Here is a 21,455-nt window from a genome sequence, read left to right on the forward strand (position 1 = left end):
CTCTGAGTTCCTTGACAGCCAGGGCTGTGCCTGGCTCATTTCTTTATCTGCTGTGTCTAGCGAATATTTGATGGATGGATAAATGAACAAACAGTCACAGATCCATCTATTTACTCAACTCAAAGTCTTGCTGGACTGAATAATGGGATGGATGAATTCTTATAATCAACACAGTGTATTTTATGGGTTATGTAATACTTTCCTTTTGTCTGCTACCAAATGTATTCTCTGTATAATAAAATAGCAACAGTCTGAGTTGTCCTTTATACTAAGTGATCTATTTCCAGGGAGTCCTAGCTATCTCTAAGCCCTCTGCAGGTCTGAATTGCTGAAACAGACAAAGATGTTCATTACCAGTTGGGTTAAACCAGATGAACAAATATGGCTAAGACTTAATGCTGATGAGATAAAAGAGCCTTCTGGGCCAGTGAGACAGGTAAACAACAAAGCCTTAATCAGGTTATTGACTCCTTCCCAAATCTGTCCAAATCTGATCTTTATTTTAACCCTACAACTTTGATTATCAGACTTTTAACTCTTTAATCTGGAGTAATCAACTATTTGACTTTAAGCAATCCAAGAGATCCATCAGCTGCCAAGTCATTTGCAAAATCCCATGTCTCTGTGGCTCTAGACAACTTTCATTATATAGAAAACTAAAGTATGCTATTTTTACCTATTTTTTTCTAAATCACATTTACCCTGATTTTTTTTTCTTTTGAAACTCCATTCAGAAAGATGAATTCTTGAAGGATATTTAAGATACAAGTGAGAATCAAAGAAAAGGACAGATTTGGTACCCTGAGTGGGATTACAGGGAAGATGGTGAGGCGGAGTCAGAGATTAGTAACTTCTACTTTACACAAAGCCTGAATTAAGTTTTAATGAGCATTAAGTATTTTTAAATAGTTTATTAAGTTTTTAAAACAATGTACTAAAGCCTCTCTCTCTCAGTGATCCTTTCCTTAACTCAGAAAGTTCTATGAGCGAAAGGAAGTAACTCACAAAGGCAGTAAATTAAAATAGAAATACTTCAAATGGTTATAACTGGAGTGGGACTTATGTGATTGAGGAGCCAAGAAAGGGAACTTATTTATTTCACATACTATCTTCTTGTACATTTGAAATACTACATGTTTATGTGCAGCTTATAGTTTATTACAAAATAAAATTTAAAATTAGTGTTAATACAAATATTCTGGATACAAAAGACATTTTGACTTTTAAATTCTGTTTACTGCATTGCAGAAAAGAGATTAGATTTAGAATTTCACTTTCAGATACATATAGGTGAGTTTCATTTATAGTATAGGCATCCAAACTATATTTATATACAGCAAGTCACAAAGTTACTAAAATAAATAATAAAGTTATAAGTATATATTATAAAGGTTAATATAGAAACAAAGTAGGCAATATTATTTTCTGCTCAGATTTATTACAATATCTACTTGTTTTAATAAATATTTAAATTTCTCTCATAATTATGTCTTAGTAAATATAAATAAGGAAATAATTTCCTTATTTTATGTTGATATAGCTGCACAAACCAACAAAGATATTCAGTGATGATCAATAAGCCTGACTGCAGGCAAGGCTTTTTTAATCTGCAGCCAAACTGAATCAATGGGCCTATGACAGCTACTCCTAGTGGAACTTAGGTTGAAACGTTTTGTAGGAAAACATCACAGAGGCTTTGGGGTCTGAACAGTATTTGACAGGGGAAAGACTTAAAGAATAGTCATTGAAAAAAGAATGTTCTCCAGGCAAGCAAGTTGTTTGTTTTTTGTTTGTTTGTTTGTTTTAACTAGGTTTTGATCCATTGCAAGAACCCCTAAGTGCCAGGACGTGAATGCATAATTAGGTAGTGGAAAATTCATTACAAAGTGAATTTTGATTCATTTTTGACAAGCAAAAAATTCCCCATGGCTCCTTTTGAGAAAATTATTATACCTTCCTTTCATCAAAATTTTGCCAATTCTGCATTTCTGTCAATAGCATTTAACATATTTATTTCGGTTGTCTATTTTTTACCTCACTAAAGTAATGAAGACTGCTATTTAAATCCCATCCTTGTTAACTTATATAACACACATAGAATATCACCACACATAAGAAAGTCAGTCTTTCCAGTCTCACTGTGGTAGCCATGAAAATGCAGTGCTCAGATCTGCTGTAATTAGCATAGCTGTCCGATGGCCCCGGCTGCCCTTCTGCATTCACCATCACCTTCATGATGAGGCCGCTCTTCTCCCAAGCTGCTCTGGAGCAGTGACTGAGTACAGTGGGGGGTCCTAGTGCCAGCCCACTGTCCTGCAGCACAAGGACTCCTCTCCTGAGCAGCTTTGGCTCAAGGAATCCCCAGTGACCTTAGACTACCCTACCACCTGAGGTTTTTCTGACCCTATCCTCCTATCCCCCTCCTTTCACAGGTATCGGATTAGCAACTTGGTCTCAAGTTTTCCTGCCTCCTCTTGCCTCTCCCTTTTTCCTTCATGTGGGTATCCCCACCCCCCACCCCCACCCCCCGATATCTCTGGCACCTCTAGTCCCATCTTGGCATCTGCTTCTTGGAGGATCTGAACTGACATATTCACTCTCTGTACAAAGAGCAAGCATGACATCTCTGTACATTAAGAGTATGCAGGTCACACTGTCTTCAAAGAGGAAGCATCATGGCTACTTTTGGTGCAAATTAAGAATATATTTTCCTGAGCCCACAGGCCTTCCTTTATGTCTGTGCTATATAATCTCTGCTTCAGACTCTAGCCTGTTTTTGACATGGCCTTCTCTCCTTTCAGTTTCCCCGTCTATCTGTCCAAGCTATTATTAATATTCTAAAGCAACTACCTTCCTGTCATTCATCTGCTAAAGGCTTTGATGATTCCTTGTAGTCTACTGACTAAAGCCCAAATTTCTTAGCATCCCCTCCCCCTGAGGTCTTCCATTAGGTAAATAGACAACTCAAGTTTTAACTAGAACAGGACTCTCTTCCTCCAAGGGGAGAAAAGAAGCAAAGGATTGATGATGATAGAAACAGAATTGAGGTTTAGGAAAGAAAGCTGGGAGATTCACATTAAAGGGCTTTAATCTTCCTGCGAAAGTTAGAAAATGGTTGATCAGTTGCTGAGAGGGATTTAGGAATTTGAAGAGGGGAGAGAAGTCTTGAGGCAGCCAAAGTGAAAATTTAAAATGGATTAAAAAGGTTGATAGAGCAGCACTAAAGGCCCCTTTGTAGTATATTCCCTAATGGAAGCTAATTTATTGAAAGTAAGTACCTTTCACTTAGAAGATGCTGAAAAATGTGTGTTGAATAAATAAACTAAACAAAGCTCTGTGGAAGCAGTAGAGAGAAGTGGTTAAGGAGTTAAGGACACGGACCCTAGAGCCAGAATCCTAGCACTATCATTAGAGCTATGTGACCCTATACCTCAGTTTCCTTATCAGGAAGATGATGGTAAAATGTCATCTACTTTATAAGGTTGTTGTAAGGACTTAGAGTTAAATTATGTATGTAAAACATGTAAATTATGCCATTCATGGGGCTAATACTCTGTGTGTTTGCTATCATCATCATCATCATTATTATAGTGAATATAGTTAATTAAAAATTGACCAGGATTATGGTATAGTAAATCATGTACAAAATATACAGTCAGAAGACCTCATTTTGAGTTCCAGTTGCCATTTAATAGCTGTGACCTTGAGTATGTCATTTAATGTTTTGCAGCCTCACTAGTACCTGTCTCTCATTACACGGTTGTAGGGAAGGTCAAATGAAAAGATTTATGTGAAAGTGCTTTATATACCATAAAGGATAATAGACACACAAGTAACCTATCAGGAAACAATTCATGTTTGGTTCATAAACCAAATCCCTAACCCCTAGAATTCCTGAGGACGAGAGTGTTAAATTTATACATCCTAAGTACATGTTAGATAATCTCTGTGCCAAAAACATGCTGCTTTAGGATTTCAGGATAGCAGGAAGCCTGCTCCTGTTTGAAAAGATATAGTGATGCAGGGTGGAGAGTCACTGAGGTTGAAGCTTTTTGGTAGAGGTAGGAAGAAAAGAGTGCTAGGGAGCTAGAGAATGAAAAGTCCCAAATTTGAATGTCATGGCATATGTAATATACATAATGGCTCAGAGGTGTGCACTCATAAAATCAGTTTCCCCTTTTTCCTAAACCCATCTCTCCGTAACCAGGCAGCCTGCTGCTATACCAGGAATTTACTGCCAGGCATAACTATAAACACAGTACTAATGGTAGCACTGCTTGAGAATGGTCATTTGAGAGTACAGTGTATGCAATTCGAGGCCAGAGACAATATTTTCTACTCTCTACACACCACAGGGCATACACTATAATCTGATCGAGGGTAGAGGTACTTTAATAATTATTATTAAAAGCAAACAATCAACTTCACAGATCAATGGCACTTTTAAAGCATGTTTTCTAATCTCTGCTTCCTCTCAGATGTATGGTTATTGTGCACCTGGAAAAGCCCCAAAGTGATAGCCAGAAATCTGCCACCACCACCCCTTCTGCTGTTCCTGCCATCATATTTAATTGTGTTTGCTCAACTAGAAGCCAAACTCATATGCAATATATTTAGATGGCTAAAATAGCAAGGAACTCTACTATATTCACAGATTATTTTCAACACTACAATTCTTGGGAATTATTCTGGAATAAATAAGGTAAAGAGAAAAGCAGCAGCATAAATTTGTTCCAGTGACAAAGAAAACAATATCAAAATGGCAATCTGGAGATTCGCCACGAATGAAGGAATAGAGTGTTCCGTTTGGTGAACTCTCCTGCAAATGCAATCACCGTCTCATATGGTATTCTGGATTTATTTTAAAGTGGGTGAGAAAGAAAATAAGAAACTAATAGTAAGAAACTGTGAAAAGCACCGTTGTTATTTCAAAAGATCAATGTCCAAGCACAGTACTTACTCTTACATAGCATTAAAGGTAGAGGTGTAGAACTGATATGTAGGTTGATTTCCTGAACCTCTAAGGAGTCTTTATTTTTCCACAATGGCAAACTTTCTAAGTTGAAAGACATATATCATTTATATATATTCACGATCACCTTTCTGAGTTCTCAGCTGTTACATATTTTTTCAAATACCTTGAAAATCATTCAATTAATTTGCAAAGGCGTGGCTACATACTTTTGTCAGCAAACTCCACCTCAAGTTTTTCAAATTACATTTTAGTATCATTCAACAAATACAATATTATTACCCGTGTTAAAAGATTTCCTGAAACATGGGGCAAAGAGCTGACTTTGTGGCTGAAGACACTGTGGCATGAATTGGGTCAATTAAATAAAAAAATAAAAAAAAAAGATTTTTGTGCCTTTATTCTGAGCCAGAATTGAAACTAATAATAATAAACTGGCATTTCAAACTCATAGAGCTAATTAACCTGATTTTTCATCCAAAATTGGAAAAGGGAAAGAATGAATATGCACATAGATAAGTTTTCACTTGAGTTATTCCAAGGTAAGTTTCCTGTCCCTACATGACCATTAATCAAAGAACACACTTAGAGAGTGTCTGCTCTGAATTGACTTTCTCTACATTCTTATTCCTTATTTCTTTGTTAATTCATTCAACAAATATTACTCAGAGCCTAGTATGTGTGCAAGGGCTGTTCTAGGTACTGAAAACACAGTTGGAACAAGACAGGCAAGACACTCGTCTCATTGTACTTTATAGTCTAATATATGGGGAGAGTGCAGGGGTAGTGGGGGAAAAATTAAGAATAAATGTTTGGATATACTCATAGTGGAAACAATTAAAAACAACAGCTGGGGGGAGGACTGGGTTCCTGGCCGGGGGGGGGGGGGGGGGTTGGGCTTTGTCGTGGTCCCTAGGGGAGCAGCGGCAGTCCCCCAGGTGCAACGGCAAGGACCAGGAAGGAATGAGGGACCAACAGTGACCCCCTGATACTAATGACTATGCTTGTGAGCCTATACACCTGAAATAAGAACAAGGCCTAGAGCAGCACTGTGCCTAAGAGTTCCCTCCTGACAGCCTCCATGTTACTCAAATGTGGCCAGTCTCAAAGCCAAACTCAGCATGTAAATGCGTTGCCTTCTCTCCAGCGTGGGACATGACACCTGGGGATGAGCCTCCCTGGCACCGAGGGATCACTACCAAGTACCAGCTGATGATGTAACTAGAAAATGACCTTGAATTAAAGGTTCAACGCGGACCAGCAGAATATCCCTGTCTACATATAATAACAGGAGTTAAAAATGCTGTTTGACCTAAAGTAAGGGGGAAATGGAAAGGACAAATGAGTTTATATGGCTATGAGTCTCTAAAAAAGAGTCTGGAGGTTGTCAGAAGGATTGCCCTTATGCACACCTGAGCAGAGTCTCAGAGACAGATAAAGTAGATACAACCCCAGGTATGGTTTCTTTTGAGGGCTACAGAGACCCACAGGTTCTATGGTCATGGCATATGGAGTTCACTGCCATGTCAGTTGGCCCCTCTTTGGAGCTGGTGTTTCTGCGTGATGGAGCTGGACTCAGATGTGATCTCTTTTCACAAGCCTTTCATGCTACTTTATTGGAATTGTAGTTGGTGCTGGGGTTTAAGATATATCTAGGGGATTTGAATCTCTAGACTGACAATATGATAGCCAGGCCCTGAGCCTCAACAGACTTCAGCTCCTACACTCAGATTTATTGGACTTACCCCACTCAGCTAACATGGAGTTGAAGAATGTCAACCAACACACCATGGAGCTTAGAGTGCCTACAACTGAAAGCAGGAGGATTTCATCCAGTATCCATGTGGAATCTAAGCCCCCTCTTGACATAGATGTGGAATGGACACAACCAAACCAAGGTCCACAGGAAGGAGGAATACAGTAAGGATTAGAGTGGACTTAATGATATTCTATTCATGAACTATTGTGGTTAATAATCAAGAAAATGTGGCATTGGTGTGGAAAAAGTGGCCATGGTGGCTGCTGGGTGCGGAGAATGGAAGGAAGAGATGAGAGGTAGAGGCATTTTCAGGACTTGGAGTTGTACTGAGTGGTGCTGCAGGGACAATTGCTGGACATTGTATGTCCTCCCATGGCCCACTGGATGGAACATGGGAGAGTGTGGGCTATGGTGTGGACCACAGGCCATGGGGTGCAGCGATGCCCAGAGATGTACTCACCAGATGCAATGGATGTGTCATGATGATGGGGGAGAGTGTTACTGCGGGGGGAGTGGTGGGGTGGGGGCAGTGGGGGTGAATGGGGACCTCATATTTTTTGAATGTAATATTTTTTAAAAAGTGAATAAATAAAATAAAATAAAAAACTTAAAAAAAAAAAGAATAAATAAATAGGGAAATGGACTCGGCACAGTGGTTAGAGCATCCGTCTACCACATGGGAGGTCCACGGTTCAAACCCTGGGCCTCCTTGACCCGTGTGGAGCTGGCTCACGCGCAGTGCTGATGCGCGCAAGGAGTGCCGTGCCACGTAGGGGTGTCCCCTACATAGGGGAGGCCTATGCGCAAGGAGTGCGCCCTGTAAGGAGAGCCACCCAGCGTGAAAGAAAGTGCAGCCTGCCCAGGAATGGCACCGCACACATGGAGAGCTGACAAAACAAGATGATGCAACAAAAAGAAACACAGATTCCTATGCTGCTGACAACAACAGAAGCAGACAAAGAAGAAGATGCAGCAAAATAGACACAGAGAACAGACAACTGGGGCAGAGGGGGGAGGGGAGAGAAATAAATAAATAATCTTTTTAAAAAACAAAGAATAAATAAATAGACAAAAACCAAGATTTTAGATAGTGATAACTCAATTAATAAAACAGAGTAGAATGGTAGGCTAGGGAGTCTTGGAGGGTCCCTTCAGATAGTGTGATAACAAAAGACCTCTCTGAGGAGGTAACATTTGCCCCAGACAAGATGGTGCCAGCCATGTAAAGAGCTGAGGGAACAAGAAGAGTGCAAAGACCCTAAAGTGAGACAGAACCTAAAGAACAGGAAGAGGACAATGATCTTGGAGCACCATGCATTGGAAAGAGGTGTTTTGAGATAAGGCCAGATGGTAGGCAGAGGACACATACCAGCTAAGGACTCAGGCAGCCATTTCAAGATGTTTTCTGCCTTTGGTCAGCACAGAACTAGCTCATGGAACAAAGGTGAGTATTGCCTCAGATCCAGAAATCGTTCACACCATACATTTGCTCTTTGGTGTCTACACTGCTTCTCAAGTCTTTATCTCTTGAGTTTTCATCTCCTGAGTGTTTTGCCTGGTCTTTGAAACCTCCTCCATGCTCATTTTCCTACTGTTTGTATTTTCTGGCCCCTGGGCTTTATGCTTGGTCTCTGGCATGACACTTGTTCTAACTCGCAACATTGGTTTAGGCTTAGAGTCTATATAACCTCGGTGGTCTGTCTGCTCAATTACTCATACCTCCAATTTCCTGTTAACTCTTTTTTTTTAATTTTCTCTCCCCCCGTTCTCCACTCTCTGTGTACACTTGCTGTGGATTCCTCTGTGATGCTCCATCCCTATCAGCAGCACCTGGAATCTGCGTCTCCTCCCATTGCGTCATCCTGCTTCACCAGCCCTCCCCTGTGTGTGGCGCCATTCTTGGGCAGGCTGCACTTTCTTTCACAGTGGGCAGCTCTCCTTACAGGGTGCAGTCCTTGCGCGCGGGGCTCCCCTATGTGGGGGATGCCCCTACGTGGCAGGGCACTCCTTGCGTGCATCAGCATGGTGCATGGGCCAGCTCCACATGGATCAAGGAGGCCCGGGGTTTGAACCACGGACCTTCCATGTAGTAGGCGGATGCTCTATCCATTGGGCCAAGTCCGCTCCCTCTGTTAATTCTTAATGATCTTTTCTGGTTCCTTACCTAGCTAGTCAGCGATACTGCAGCTGTGTGCTATTGTTACTATTTTCTAATTAGGTATTGCATTTTTGACTATCAAAAAATACTTCCAAATCCTTTAGCCCTCTTGATTATCCCTATAACCTCCATGAAGTAGATACATAATTATTAATATCTTTATTTCACTTTTAAGATAAGGAAAGCCAAAGTTAATTTAGATAACTGTCCTTTGTAATCTCCTATTTCCATCCTGTTTTGGGGGGTCGGCGGGCTCTGGTTCACTCTAGGCATTTAGTCCTTAAGAGAGTAAGTTCACAGATGGTCTACTTACCATACTGAAGTTTAAAATCAGGCACAAAGGAATTTAGGATATGAATAGAAAGGATTCCTTTCTCCTAAACTTATTCTATACTTTTATAAATGAGTTCACTTTTCTCTGTAACACTATTTTCTCATACACAACATTCCAGATCCCATACATACACTAGACCATGGTACAGAGATAATTAGTAAAAATATGTTACCAATAAAGTGAGCAAAAAGAAAACAAGTGACCTGTTAAGTTTCTGAATGGGGGGGCGGGGGGGCGGGGTAGGGAACCAGAGCATGTTCAGTTGAGCTGCTCTGAGTTCTCTGCTTTGACTCTGCCTGCCCCCAAAGAACACGGTTGTAGGTAAGAAATATCACTTTATAGGTGTAATATGGCATATGTAATCCTAGATCCAAAAGTCCATGTTCTGTGGTCTCATTTTCAAATATGTATCTTTTAGATAACCATGCTGTCAAAAATTCAATGCACCACAAAGTAGACTAATACTTAAGGCCAGTGGTTTGTAAGTTGCTAATAAAAAAGAGTTTGTGGATGAAAAAAAGACAAAATAATCAATGTATTTTTTTTAAATAGCATTTCCAGATAAGTCCAAACAAAAGAGTCTCTTAGAGAAAATTAAGAGAAACAATTTCCTTACCTCTTCAATATTAATCAAATCTCCTAAATAACATTCTTAAAAGGGAAAGTGCTAGAAGAGATTAAAACTCTCAGATGACTTTCATCTTTCTAAGGTAGCTCAATTATGTTCACTGTAGCTTGTGATGTGTGGTAGTTGGAAATAGAATGCTTTTCATACCATTCTTTAAAAATCTAAGGTTCTTATTAAGATGAGATTCTAGCTGTTTCTATTAAAAATTCATGACCCCTTTCCAAGAGAAGTGTTTTGGCCTGATTTTTTCTGGCTAAATTTGTAGGAGTTCTTTTGTCATACTCAATATCTCAGGAAAATAGACTTTAATAGCTAGTAGCCTAATTGAAGTATATGTAAAGTTGTTAAACAAAAATAACAATATGCATTTTTGGTTAAAACACAAATTCATTTAAAACTGGAAATTATACAGAGCGAATGCAATACATTTTGAAGAATGTGTCATCTTTCTTTCTTGCTTCTAGAGCACCATTTAGTAGACCAAAAGCAACAATTCCAATTAGCTGAAAAAATTTAGGAAATATAGTACAGTTAAACTACTTAAACTCAAACCTTTCTAAATAACAGGAAAAAAATAATTTATCTTTTTTAGTTTGTTTTCAAACAGATATACTTTTTAGGATTATTCTGTAGTGTTTTTAAACAAATCAATTTTATTGATGCTTATTAAATAAAGTATAAATCGATCCAAAGGGTACAGTCAATGGTATTTGGTATAATCACATAGTTGTGCACTCATCACTTCATTATTAGAGCATATTTATTATTCCAATAATAATAAACAGAAAATCAGACAAAAACAAAAAACAAAAATAACTCATTACCTCTCAATCTATGCTTCCTTTGCTGTTCAAAGCTGCTAATCTGTTTCCGTTTCTCTAGTTTTTTTGTATTTAAGCTTTGTAAAAACAGTCTTATTTATGCAATATTACCCATGTTCATTTACCAAACAGATATTTAATGTTGTTTAAACATCATGTAACTCTAAGCTCAACAAGGACCTGGCCTCACCTGTATCACCTCACCTCCCACTTCTCCAACCAACTTTGGGAGAGAATAGAGCACCTCTGGAGAGCTTGTGCATTTGCAGGGTGCTACCTGAACTGCTGCCTGCCAGGTGGTAAACCTGCTGGGGGAAGTCTCTGCCTTTGATGTGGAAGCTTCTGGGTTGTTCAGTTCTGCCCTTGATGAATGGAGGAACTTACTTCAGGGATGAAATATTAGGAAGCGCATTGTGACTACACATCTAAGTCATAGCTTTTATTGGCAATAAAGCTGCCTTTAAAAACAAAAAAACAAAAAAAACTTCCATCTGGGAAATACTGTAATATCTCTCTCTTAAGATATTTTCTCATATGCACCCAGATTTCTCAAGGATGGTTTGACAATTCTACTATGTCATTGTCATTATTGTCTTTCAGGAAAAATGATACCCAATATTTTTGTAAAAAGATATGAAAATACATTTTACATCACAAAGATTATATAGAAGATTATCCTCATCCTCAGCTTTAAGTAAACAGATGATAAAGAAATAAAAAAGGATTCACACACATTTATATCTTCCTCGAAAATGTGGTATTTGATAGAGAAATTCAATTTTTAAAGTTTAAGCCTTACAGTTTTTAACTGAAAACTTTAAATGTATAAAAAAGCATGTTAATTGTTTCAAAATATAAAGAAAATGGTTACACTTTTATGTAAAATACATCATATGCAGGGGTTCCTTAGGATGAAATCAGATTATCATTTTATTGGGTTGCCCAATTGTGCCAAAATAACTGGCTGAAAATTTAAAAATTCAATTATGGTAGTTTTACTTATATTTCCCCTGACTAGACTAGTTGATTTGGCTTGGCATTTTCTATGCAATCACTAATTATTTGAAAACAAAGGTGTAGTAGTATAATGACATTTAAGTCCATAACTTTCTATATTTACAATACCAAACTATTATATTCTCAAAGTAAAAACTATTTAAAAGTCAAACTAAAATCAATTAATTTCATTGAAAAAAATTTAGCAGCCTTTACAAATGCTTACTATGGAAAAAACAGCATTTAGAATGTATATTTCATTTAACGATAGCTATTCTTTTTAGAAGAGACACTGGGGAGTGAGAAAAATAAAAGATTCTCTGATATAATATTCCCACTTTTCCCAGAAGTGTGCTGGTAAAAAATATGTATGTGAGTGTATGTGATCTTTTCCCTAACCAGATCCCCGAGATCCCCAGTCTTATTACCTGTTTTCAAGCAGTGTACTGAAGGTCATCTTATCCAGCCCCAGATAATTTGGCAGCAAGTTTGCCCAATTCCAGTTCCATTTTGTGATGGCTGACTGTTGATAAATGAGAAGACACTATTGTTAGTTATTAATCAGAGTTAATATGATCAGTAAATTAAAGCTCCAGCTGTGATAGACTAACTAAGAAGGAGGGGGTTCAGAACAAGGACTTAGACAGATAACATCAATCATGTCCACAGAAGAAGGTTTTTATTCCAATAAGACAGCAATTAATTTATAAATCCATTTGGGGATGTAGTCATTATTTATAAAAATATAAATCAATTTCTTGAGTCGTTTTTCTTCCAAGTATTAATGGCATTTGCCCAACAAGTGTCTCTGAGAGGGTAACTCTTTGAAAAACAAGGCAAAATAATTGGCAACTTTTTCATATATCGTATCAATTTTTAGTTTTTTTCAGCACCCAGAAGATTTAAAAACAAACTTGGAAATGCTAAGATTCAAATTACAAGACCCAGCTTTATTGCTGTGTGATATTAATGTTATCCCTTTTAGTTGAGAAATGCATTAAAAAGATTACAAAGACCTATAAATACAGGTAGGATAAATGGATCTTTTTCTCATTTAATAGATAACTTCACAACAAAGTAAAGAGAAAAAATTACTGTGAAAAATAATCTCCTAATTCAGAACTCAATAAAACATGCTTTTTATTTAAATGAAGTAAGGATAATTTAACAGCTATAATGATTATGGTTTGGAGCAATCTAATGTACAACACAGAAAAACAGTCTATAAACTCAAATTTATACAATATATTTGGTTCTAAAGCATTAGAGATGCTTATGCTCCTTAAAACAAAATAGTTTTGATAATAAGAATCCAGGCTGATGTTTAAAATCCAACAAGAACTATCCCCTGTCACCTACTGATTAATCGAGCACTACAATCCTGTCATACAGCAGGAGAATTCTGCCCCAGGTTGTCAGCATTTGAAGGTCTTATTCTACTACAGTATTGATGAATGTAGACTAGAGCTGTAACAGGCATGGTAAAAATATTATCTGCATCCTGAATTAGGCCATTGTTTTAATTCTTATTTTCGTCAGAGCTCTAGGTCAAGCAATCCTTCTCTTCTGCCCTGTTAGTTCAAATTGTCTTTCAAAAGGCTTCCAGAAAAAGTCACCAAAAAGAATGAAAAAAGCAAAAGCAACGTTAGAGTTCAAATACTTTGGCATAAAGATATCTTTTTAATGTAACTACTGAAACGTGCACCTGAAACAATGGCATAATCTGACATTTAAAAATGTGTGGTGTTTATCACTTTGACTTTATTTCACATATCCTGACTATAAGATCATTAACGAATTCATTCTAAACTTATGAATGTGTTTAGAGCTACGAAAAGCAAAATTACCTCATGCCACTTAAAACTGTGATCTATTTATAAATAATTTAAAAGTAAACCATTTGCTAATTTACAGGATACATTCATAAAGATTGCAAGGTGTTTTGCGAGGGTGTGAACGGGGGTTGGAGGGGGACGGTCAGGGTTGGGGAAGAATGTTCCCAAACACCTGGTTCTTCAACCTTCCGTGGACAGAGCCTAACAGATGCCTACTCTGCCCACAGTGAACCCACGTGATCAAAGGTTAAATTTTACAGACCAAACAAATGAATCAGTTTGACAAATAGAAAGAAGATAAAATAACTTTTTCAAAGTCAATTTGTACAACCACACAAACAAGAACAGGGCCTTTTGCTCCCTAGGAAAAACCCTGTGAGTAAATAATCAAATACAAAGGATTTCTTATCTGTGAAATGAAAGCACACATTTAAATTAAATTTACAATCTCATTTCCACATACCTGATCTAGCGTGTTTTCACTAAACACCTTATACACATGGAAAGGGTTAAAGGCACAAGGCTGATGTTCCATACTCCTCAAGGTCATCTTTAAAGGTCGAATGGGTAATGGTTTTTCCTCTGAACCATTCATAGAACACAGCTGTTCTTTCAAATATTCCTTCAAGGAAAAAAAATTACAAGTCATGATAGTGAGACATATACATTCTCTTTAAAAACCAACTGATCAATATCCAAATTTACCCTTTCAACATGTTTTCAAGGTTCTAGTTTATTACTTGCCTCAGGAAAGAATACATTTCAGAAGACACATAGCAAAATAATCAGCAGTGCAACAAACCCATGAAAAATAGGTAAACCTATTTAGTATAGATTATAAGGCCATTTAAGAAACTCATATAATGAATGTGTGCTTGATACATCAGAATCCTTTTAACAGGCATTGTCTTCTCACTGGTTTATGTGTTAACATATCTGGTTACTGAAACTTTTTTTTAACTCCAAAGCTTGATTACTCACAGTACATATTGCTCAATCATTAAGTATAGTTGCTCATGTACCCATGCTCAGCAGAGTGCTAAGTATTCTAATATTTTACTACAAGCAGCCTTGTTCCATGCAGAATTAATTATAATGTAAGCCCCTAAACTCTGTTACCATGCTGTGAACTGGAAAACATCAAAGTTTAGTAGAAGCTCAAAATATGTAATTCTAATCCCCCAACTGCCAGTGGCAACCTGCGTAAAAAAAGTCAACGGCATTAATCCTCATTTTCTATCCGTAAGTAAACAGACTGAATAATCCTAATCTAGTTTGTAGATGTTTTAAGGATATTTGATAATTTTATAAACTTTCAAATTCTTACGATTGGAGAACAGAGGTAGCTCAAGTGGATGCACACCTGCCCCCATGTACAAGGTCCCAGGTTTGATCCCGAGTACCTCTTAAAAACAAAACAAACAAATGAAAAAAAAAAAAACACAACTCTCATTGGGGAGTAGATGCAGCTCAGCGGTTAAGCACCTGCTTCCCATGTACAAGGTCCTGGGTTCAATCCCTGGAACCCCCTAAAAAATAAAAAATGCTTACTATTAATAAACAAATCATTTAATAAATAAACTAATAAAGTATCTTCTGATTTTGGTTTGTCACAACATAATTTTTTTCTGCAAGGTTAGGATGCAGAACCCTTGCTACTCAAATCTAGCCCACACACCAGCAGAACTGGGAGCTTGTTAGAAAAAGCAGACTCTCAGGCTCCACCACATCAGAGCCTGCCTTTTAACAAGGTTTCCCAGGATATTAGAAGGAACAGAAAAGTTTGAGAAGCTCTACCCCAACACCATACTCAATGGTTTGCTTTGAAAGGTCAGGCGATGAGTTTGAGATCAAACTGCGGTCAGTGGTAGAATCAAGGTGGGAAGCTACATCTGAGCTCTCAGCTCAAAGTGCTTTTCTCTGTGCCTCTATATTGCTATGAACAGAGAATGCCCACCGTACTCAACTGTGGAAAGCAGATTTCAGACCCCGAAGCTCTAAAAGCCTGAAGAAATCACTGCTTAAGTTAACAACAATGATGGTAATTTCTTAAATTTGCTGGTTCTGGACGATTTATCTTTAGAAATATTAATTCCATAGTGCCAGACAGAGAGTCACACACACATGGGGACTCTTGGTAAATATTAATAGATAATGATAAAGCCATGAGAAAAGAATATTATGCCTAGAATTAGATTATTGAACAGGAACAAAATATTTCTCCATCATGATTTATGCAACTAAAAATTTTAAAAGGAATCATTCTGCCTTCATAGAAAAATGTGCTTTGTTTTGGCTAATAATCTTTTTCTATCAATTTCCTTTCATATTGCCATATTTGATTTCTTTTGCCTCCCCTATTCAGAAAAGAAAAAGTTCTCTGTTGCAAGTTACTTTTTGACTTCTCTGCTGTACTGACACTTGTCTCTACCCCTCCTTAAAAGCCTTAGATTCCTTTTTTGCAATGCTGCTTTAACCAGATTTACTAATTCTTTCTTGAACACCGTCCCTGTGCTGTTACTTCATTTCTCTACTTATCCTTTCTCTCTCTACTTCTCTCCACTGCTAAGCTCTATCAGGCTTATGATGTCAACTACCACCCTCATTGAAATCTAGAGTCATGGCCTTTCTCATCCGCTCATGGGGCCAGGATCTTCAACTACTAATTGGACATTTATGATTGGACATCTTACCTTTATCTCAAACACAAAACATCTTTTATGTTTTTGCAATACATATATTTTAATTCAAAGTGAATTGAAAGTAATTCACCATAAATTCTTATTTTGACACATCAAAATAGTCATCTGGAAAACCCACTTTTTGTGACAGAGTACAGTAGCATAGGTCACAAATAACTGAGAATTAGAGAGAAATAATGTCACAAACGTAATAGATATTATATCTATTTCCCCAGTCCTTGTTGTAATATTGCACAGTGCAATTGCTACATGGCAAACTAGTGTAAAAGCAAAAACAAACCAAAGAAAGAAAGCCTAACAACCTTTGAACCCATTTCCTCTCAAAATTCCTCTGTTTTTATCAATAGCGCACCCATTCTTCCTCTCACCCAGACCAGTATCCATAAATGCTTCTGTATTTATAGGACATCAAACAGTATTCAGCAACACACCTGAGGATGCGAAAGTCCTATAACATTACTCACCAAATGAGCAAAAATCACAATGTACTTTCACCCATAGCATAACAATGCTCCATGGTATCTCTAAAGGCAGCCATAAGTATTATACTAGTCACTTAGTTACCCTATGGTGGTATTTGGGATTATTGTTGTGTTTTTTTACAGTCGCAAGACAATGTTCTCTCCAGTTTCTTTAGTTCTAGCCTCACATTACTTTATGCCTCGTACCTTGAAGCACCATGTCATGCTCAGCACAAGTCACCAAGTACCTAGTTCAACAGCCCATCTGATAGAACTGCCATTACAGTACAGTAAATATATTCAGTTGTAGTAAAAGTTAAAAAAAAAAATTCTGAGGTTAATTGATCAAAAGTGGATGATGCACTGTAGTGGAGAAATTCGGGTATGCGCGGTATCGAAGGCCAGGACACGAGAATACCGAGAAGGAAGTTGGTTTATTTCGACCGGCCGGGCTCGGCGGACTCTTGTCCTAATAAAAACCGAGCCCCGAACAGCCTTTTCCAGACCCTTTTATACAGAGGATATAGGATTAGGAAGACTAACAGTGATGGTAAACAGACCTTTGGTTAGGTTCTTCAGATCTTAGTATCAGATAGGTTATTTCCTCCAGGTGAGTTACATATTCTCCACATCCAAGCCAGTTTGGATTAGCATATCTTCCACATCGTCTGGAGGCAGCCCTGAATACACACTCAGTCTCACATCCCTTCTGAACATTCAAAGATTGTAGGGCCTATATTACTTATTTGGCCATCTTGGAGACTAGGTACTCTTGGAAATAATTTTGATTTAATGCACAGGCTATATCAGCACCAGTGAAGAATCTTACATACATGAACTCTCAGGGCACAACTGTATTTTTATCAGATGCACTGCCTCAGAGTTCCATGAGTTCTATGAGAAGTAGGAGCACAATAGAGCAGGTGGCTCGTGGCCAATAAATATCCAACCTCATTTTTGTTGGTTTTGCTTTATTCTCAATATCAGTGATGATTAATCTTTTTTGGATAATGGACCTTTTAAATATATGACTATTCTCTCAGTTTGGCAATCTATACTAGCCACAGCTGTCCTCGGAACAACTGCAATACCATTTTACTAAGGATCTGAGAGTAATCATACTGCAACATCTGTTCCTCAGTGGTCACCGGGGTGCTTTGGCCAACATGGGTGGCCGGAGACACACCAATGAAGAATACAACATAACACTGGAGGACTTGCACGCAGTCAGCCAAGGCCCCACATTCCTAAGTTTCCCAACTAGAAACCCCAAAGAAGCCATGAAGGCTCATTAGCAACAGTGAATAGTTTGCTTTCCTTTATAACAATTACATACTGAGTTTCAGTTCCTTAAGGACAGTCATTGCTCACACAGCGACAATTCCACCCATCCCACTCAGGTTTTATCGTTGAATACGTTGCAATGTCAATAATACCTGTTTTGACTGGTTGGTTAACTCTATGAAAGCCAGGAAACAAGATTTACTTGAAGCAATGTTTGGATAGATAATATTGGGGAAAACATTTATATAACTGAGTTGTAAACTGCTGTGGTACAGTTTAATCCACTTCATGGACACTTATAGTTCTTAAGGCCTACTTCATTGAGATAAAACACCATGTCATCACATTATTCATTTTTTACAATTTTTTATCATTCAAAATATACATTCATATGTTTGTATATGTAAGTATAATTAGAGATACAGTATTCTGATTCAGATGCATATGAACACATTAAAAATCTGATTTTACATCAGCAAATGTTCATTATTTCAAATAAATAACTGAGATACCTGTTATTTTTCATTTTTGCTAACATAGCCAGACACATGCAAGGTCAGAGACTTAATCCAGCAGAGGTGTGGACAAGCATAACATTGGTTCTGACCAGTGTCCAAGCATTAATGAATTTTCTTGGGTTAATCTAGTTGTCCAACTTCATAAGTATGGCCCCTCAGGAAAAGAGCTACATCTTTCTTCAGAAAATTCTTCATTTCACAAACCCCAGATTTTAATGTCAGCTTAACTGTCACAAACACACAATTTACAAATTATACCTCCAGTCTATACAATTCAGAACTGAACTGAGTTTATGAGCCATGTTATTGTTTAAACCATATAAATAAAACCTACATTGTTTCAGTGAAGCTTTTTCTGTACAAATGCAGAACAGCCGGGGCTGAATAGATTCTATTAATAATGCAATATTGAGTTAGGTATTGACTTTAAGGAGTATTATCACCTCCTTGACTAACCCTTAGCTGCCAGCAGACGCTGCCTCAGGCCAGTACACACCTAATTGCTCGGTAAAAAGGCCGTTTCCCTACCTCATTGAGCCGCATGATGTGATAAATTTGCCTCAGGTACTCGCTGCCACCTGGTTTGTGGCAGATATCCAGGACCATCGTGTTTATTTTCTGCTCAGTCAGTTCAAGAGCAATATCTCCTTCTTCAGAGGCTGTGCTTTTCTCTATTGTCATAAATGCACTAATACAAAGAAAGCATATAAATATCAGCGGTGAGGAATTGTAAGGATGAAAAATAATCAGAGATTGAGCATGGAGAGTCAATGTAAATCTGATATTCAAAACGCCCATAAAGATTTTTCTCAAATAGCCTAAGCCTTCCCAAACCGCTGCAACTCACATAAACAACCTCTTAGAATTAAGCACCTGAAAGCATTTTTTAAAAATTGAGTAGTTTTTCAAACATGTCTTTACTGCATTTATACTCCTATCTATAAAACATTTTCCCATTATTACAATTGTTAAAATTGCTATAATCATGGGATGAAAACAACATTTTTTTAAGAACATGTAAGAAATAATTCGTATTTTCTTTTTGAGGATAAAAAGTATCTTTGGTGCCAGAAATAGCTGTAGTATTCTTGCTTTTGTAGATTCCTCTTTACACCTGTCCTGGAACACATTACAGACTAATTAAAGTGTCAAAGGGGGAGCCCATTATGCTAAATACAGGCGGTGTTTCATGGAGGTGTGCTTACTTACCACTAGGTATGTTAAATTGGCCTTTTGACACTTGTTGCCTTTTAAAAACGTATGCCCCTCTCTCCTAACAGATACTTAGCAGAAGTCACTACCCTGATTATTCTTCCAGAAAAAGGGTCTACTATCCAGGAGTGTACAAGCTATGTTACTGAAACATTTCTTTTTTAAGAACCCATATGCTTTTGCTAAGTTTAAACATTGCTTACATGAAAATAATGGATGGCAAGATTTTTAAAAAAATCTTAAACAATACCAGAGCCAAAAAAACTCATGATCTTCAACTTACATCGTATACATTCCACACTAATTTACTTATTACAGTTGCCATTGGGATCGTGTTAGGCTTTGCAATCTAAGTATTCTTAAGAACACTCGTGGTTTTCCACTGTTTCCCAGACTAAATGAAATTTACTGTGGCGTAATCACTGTATACTGCAGTTCATTACTGAAATTTTGTCATGATTATAAAATTAGTTCTGCTAAGAGTCAGTGCCGCTGACCTGAAGAGTGAACCAAATGATACCCAGCTGCTGGACATTAAGTCTGATATTGCTTCCACATGTAACTTCAAAACATCCTTCTCAAAAAAAATAATTTAAAAAAAAGAACACTAGGTTATATAAGCCTTGCTAACAACTAAAGCAAATCCTACTCTTAGAGGTATTCATTAGTCAGAGTAAATCTCTAAAGACCTTGTTACAATAAAAAAAAAGTTTGCAAATATCTTTTTGAGGTTGCCTACAGGTTGCAGCAAAAATTTTTGTCAGATTTTATAGGGGCTGACAATGTAAAAGTTGAGGCACTCTGACAAAGGAGTGTCTCTGTGTCAGCCCCTGCATTGTATCCTTTCCTGTCCATCACTATGCAGGTGAAGCAAATGATTGGATTCAGTCAATGCTATGATTAATGAGTTCCTCTCTGGATTTGGGACTGCCTATCAATCATGTCATTAGGGAGAATGTGCCCTGAAAGAGGCAGACCTTAGCCAAGGAATAACTGCATTAATCTTAATCTGTATATGCACCCAGCCAGCCAAGTCAGGGTCACCATGATGAAAAACAATAATCTTCAACTCGACAAATTACTTTGCAAAGACAGGCATTTCTTTACTTTTGGGGCTGTGTGTTCTCCAGAATCTAAGTTGACTGTTTACAGCTTGAGTGTTACTACAAAGTGAAGGTTATTTTAATGAATAGTAATGCTTTCAGGCAGCATGCAAGGCAGGCAATGCTTACAGCTGCCACCTTTTCCACTGCAGCTATTTTCACAATTTTCATAAAATCAGAGTTAAATCTGGATGCAAGTGAAAGAAATCTAGCTAAATGATATCATTTAGTTGCAAGATAATCCTGAGAATTAGGAATTCATCAAAACTAGAGAGCAATTTTAAATTCCTACATTCTCATTCTAAATATATGTATAGTAAAGCCAAGGCAACCTTCCACTTACATATAAACAAAATGGTTTAAAATACATTTTTTCTTATAGTATGGACCAGCATACTAAATGATCATTCATTTGTGAGAAATGTTTAAAGGTAGAGTTTGCTTGTATATCAGATAACCCATTTGAGATTAAAGTCAAGAAGAAACACTCCCAATGCCAAAATCCTGTAAGAGAATGTTTTCTAAAGTGAGTTAAAGACAATATTTTCCAAAGACAAATTTACACTTTTTCAAATGGATGCAATAAATAACTTTGCATGTTTATATATCGATATCATTTGAAAAATTGTAGGAAAGTCAATTAATTGTGATCATTTCATAATTATTCAGAAT

The 21,455-nt window shown here is 37.4% G+C and overlaps 1 protein-coding gene across 9 annotated transcripts in view; it reads right to left on the reverse strand.

The window, feature by feature from the left end:
* The window catches only part of KIAA0825 (KIAA0825 ortholog), a 447,444-nt gene that overhangs the window by 215,708 nt on the left and 210,281 nt on the right, over positions 1-21,455 (reverse strand). For 8 of the 9 annotated variants that reach the window (XM_058276267.2, XM_058276254.2, XM_058276256.2 and 5 more), the window contains 3 exons: positions 18,997-19,156; positions 13,967-14,125; positions 12,097-12,191 (listed from right to left, as the gene is read on the reverse strand). In XM_058276267.2, coding sequence (XP_058132250.1) covers positions 12,097-12,191; positions 13,967-14,125; positions 18,997-19,156 — 414 coding nt within the window. Of the gene's footprint in view, positions 1-10,218; positions 10,355-12,096; positions 12,192-13,966; positions 14,126-18,996; positions 19,157-21,455 lie in introns of those variants that run through there. The other variant, XM_058276272.2, reaches the window with a different exon arrangement.

This window comes from Dasypus novemcinctus, chromosome 2 (assembly GCF_030445035.2).
Source record: "Dasypus novemcinctus isolate mDasNov1 chromosome 2, mDasNov1.1.hap2, whole genome shotgun sequence".
Lineage (NCBI taxonomy): Eukaryota > Metazoa > Chordata > Mammalia > Cingulata > Dasypodidae > Dasypus > Dasypus novemcinctus.